Genomic DNA, 2,933 nt, shown 5'->3' with positions numbered 1-2,933 from the left:
ACTCAAATACTACTGCTCAGCCAAGTCACCAGCTGATTTCCAACAGGTCATCCTTAAGGAAGTCTACACATGAAATTCGCCAGCCAGCCTGCCAGGCTGAACCCAACAACCATCCCCAAAGGATTCACCGACTTCACACAATTTTAGCAGGCCATAAAAAATAGGGTTTGCTTTAAATGTTTTGATATAATTATTCAGAAAAGTGCATACAATAGTAACCTCAAGCCCTCAGTTGGTTGAATGATCAATAATACGGGGAAAAACTCCAATTTTTGTTGCTTTTAATATATTTGTGAAGAAATATTCATAATAGATAACATTATAAACACAGCAATGACTCAAAGATCATAAATGATTTTTCTGAGCCTCTACTGACCTAAGTGGTCGAAAGGACCTAGTTTAGCCTAAAATGGGGAGGGGAAGAGAAAGAGAAAGAGAAAAAGGGAGGGAGATCGGAGGGGAACGGAAGCAACGTCCCATCCGGAGTCGGGCGACAACCAGAGTTGTCCCAGAGGAGGGAGTCTGCGCCGATCAGGCTTCCGCAAACTCAGCGGAACTCACAGGGTTCACGGAGACACGAGGGTGTCCAGTGGGTAAAACCTCAGATGCAGGCACAGGAGTTAGCAGCGTCCAAAGACATTTCAGGGTCTGGCAGGAAGAACAAAGTAGGGCGAACTTGGTAAATAGCACCAACTAAGCCCGACCAGATGCGGCAACACCTGGGAAGTCTCATGCTAGAGCAGTGACTTTAAAACCTTGCTTAAAGCTCTGAGATGTCTCAATGACTCTGCACACAAAACAGCAGTGGGCACCAAGGCGGGCGTCCCCTAGATTTAGGATTAGGAGACTGGAGCAAAGCAGGACCCGGAAGCCACGACAGGATTGGGAGTCTCGGAGTTCAGAGGTGCAGGGTTGTCCAGGGAGGGTTTATCCTGGGTCACAGGCAGGGCCTCGGGGTCCGGAGCAGTGCGCGCTGTGCCCACTGAGCGGCGCCTCTTCGCCCGGGCCTGAACAATCGGTTTCTGAGCCCTCTGTTCCCGAGGACGACGGCCACCACCACCACATCTGCCAGTGGGCTGGAGATCCCGCGCAGATGGACCCGGGAGTGGCGACGACGGTGGGTCAGCCTTGGAGGAGCAGCTGGCCATGGCAGCTGCGCATTGGGCGGCAGAGGCAGAGCCCTGGGGTAGGGAGAGGAGCAGGGACGCCTGGAGCACAGGGGCATGGCGGCGGCGTGCAGCGCCCCGGCCCACGGTGCCAACTTTGCTCAGGGCCCGACGCGGCTGCAGGTGCCTCAGGCCCAGCGCGGCTCTCCGGTCTGCCGGGCTCTTCCTCCAGGCGCTCAGGTCCCGGCTGCCCAGAGCCGTGGGCCCCACGTGGTCCACAACAGTGCGGTCCTGCCCGCTCTTCCACAGCTCATAGCGCTCGGGCTGCAGGATGCGCACAAAGGCGTCCATGGAAAAGCTGACCCTGGCCTCCCCGCAGCTGCACTGAGAGGCCACTTTGCCATAGTCGATCCATCGCGGGGTGGCGAAGTTGATGGCCTCCGCGCAGTTGAAGCCGTGATTGAAGCCAGCGTGGTAGCCATAGGGAAAGGTCACCATGAACTCTCCAGCCTCCTGAGTGATGCGACTGAAGGGGATCCCATTCTCCTTGAGGACACTGGGCGAGATGAGAGCCACCTTGTGCCTCAGGAAGGCCTGACAGCCCCGGGAACTGCCCGGGAAAAGCTCCCTGGCCAGGCGTTCCAGGCGCTGGCCGTGCTCTGGGGGCACGGCGTACCAAGTCTTGGGCTCCCCAAAGTGCAGGTAGTTGATGCTGTAAAGGTCCATGTCCTCCGTGTGCCAAGCAAAGGTGGTCTTCCACATGCCGAAGTACAGGTAGGGTGTGTTGACGCCTTCGATGACAACTCCGCACTCCTGCTCCAGCAAGTCCTGAATGGTTCCCAGGTGGCCAAGGTTCCACTCTTTGGTGTTTGCATCAAACAAGGAGCCACTGATGTCAGCGCCATAGATGGGTGAATCGTAGAGGCGGGTTTTCCAGTATTTTCGCTCCAAGTCCTCAAAATCCACGTGTGGTGGAGTCCGGTATTTGCCACTGTTTGCCAAGCGGCGATACTCCCCCACAGTCATGGCTTTCTTCTTCTTATGGTACTGAATAAACACTCCTGCCCGCCCAGAGGCCACCTGCTGGAGAGGAGCGGCTATTAAGATGTCACTGATATCATCATACGTCTGTCTGGCTTTCCATTCCTTGGGTGGAATTATCTTAGCCAGGCCTGCTCGGTGGGCGCCTTGGGATTCTATGGAAGCAATGTATTTATCAAAATCATTAAACTCTTCTTTGGTTGGATAAAATATCATTATGTTACAATTCGGGTTCTGGGCATAATTAGCCTTAGAGTTTATAGCTTCCATGAGTAAACAACAAACTCCAAAGGTTTTAAAAATGTGTCAGATGGTTGAGGACGCTGGAAAATGCTGCTTTTTAAAACTGGGTTTGAATGTTTGAGGCTGCAGGTCCACCCAGTGGTGTTCTATGCTAATTAGAAGATGATGTTTATTAGGCTTGCTGATTCACCAGGAGAGTCTACTCTGGGCAGCAACTTTGCCCAGGTCTGAGATCCAGTGACGTTCCTCAGTTGGCTTTGTCCTTGAGGTTTACTGAATCACTCAGTCCTGGCTGGGATGCCCCAAATCCAGTGTCTTCAGAACAGCATTTAATATAAAACCTAAAAAGTAGAATACAGCAAGGTTAAAAATGAATGTTTAGAAAAAGTTATTTGGAAACTACAAATAAGAAACCATTGTGGGATATTATTACACACTCAAAGAAAGACTAAAATTTGTAACACTGATAATACAAGAGGTGGCATGGGCCTGGAACAATGGGAATTCTCTTAACTGAGTATAGAGAAGAGAAATCGCTGCAGT

The 2,933-nt window shown here is 52.0% G+C and overlaps 1 protein-coding gene across 1 annotated transcript; it reads right to left on the bottom strand.

Annotated features, from left to right (window-relative positions):
* Positions 1-264: 264 nt before the first annotated feature.
* Positions 265-2,725, bottom strand: KDM4D (lysine demethylase 4D). Its single transcript, XM_037029771.1, has one exon. The coding sequence runs from the start codon at positions 2,415-2,417 to the stop codon at positions 840-842; it is 1,578 nt and encodes a 525-aa protein (XP_036885666.1). The 5' UTR covers positions 2,418-2,725; the 3' UTR covers positions 265-839.
* Positions 2,726-2,933: the final 208 nt, after the last annotated feature.

The sequence above is a fragment of the Sturnira hondurensis genome, unplaced genomic scaffold (genome assembly GCF_014824575.4).
Source record: "Sturnira hondurensis isolate 20B ecotype Veracruz unplaced genomic scaffold, ASM1482457v3 Scaffold0020489, whole genome shotgun sequence".
Classification (NCBI taxonomy): domain Eukaryota; kingdom Metazoa; phylum Chordata; class Mammalia; order Chiroptera; family Phyllostomidae; genus Sturnira; species Sturnira hondurensis.
Note: the sequence above shows the minus strand (reverse complement) of the source record. Positions and strands in the feature narration are given on the sequence as shown.

Bases quoted from the DNA above. Each gene is read 5' to 3' on its own strand.
- KDM4D (XM_037029771.1), bottom strand. From the start codon at position 2,417: ATGGAAGCTATAAACTCTAAGGCTAATTATGCCCAGAACCCGAATTGT.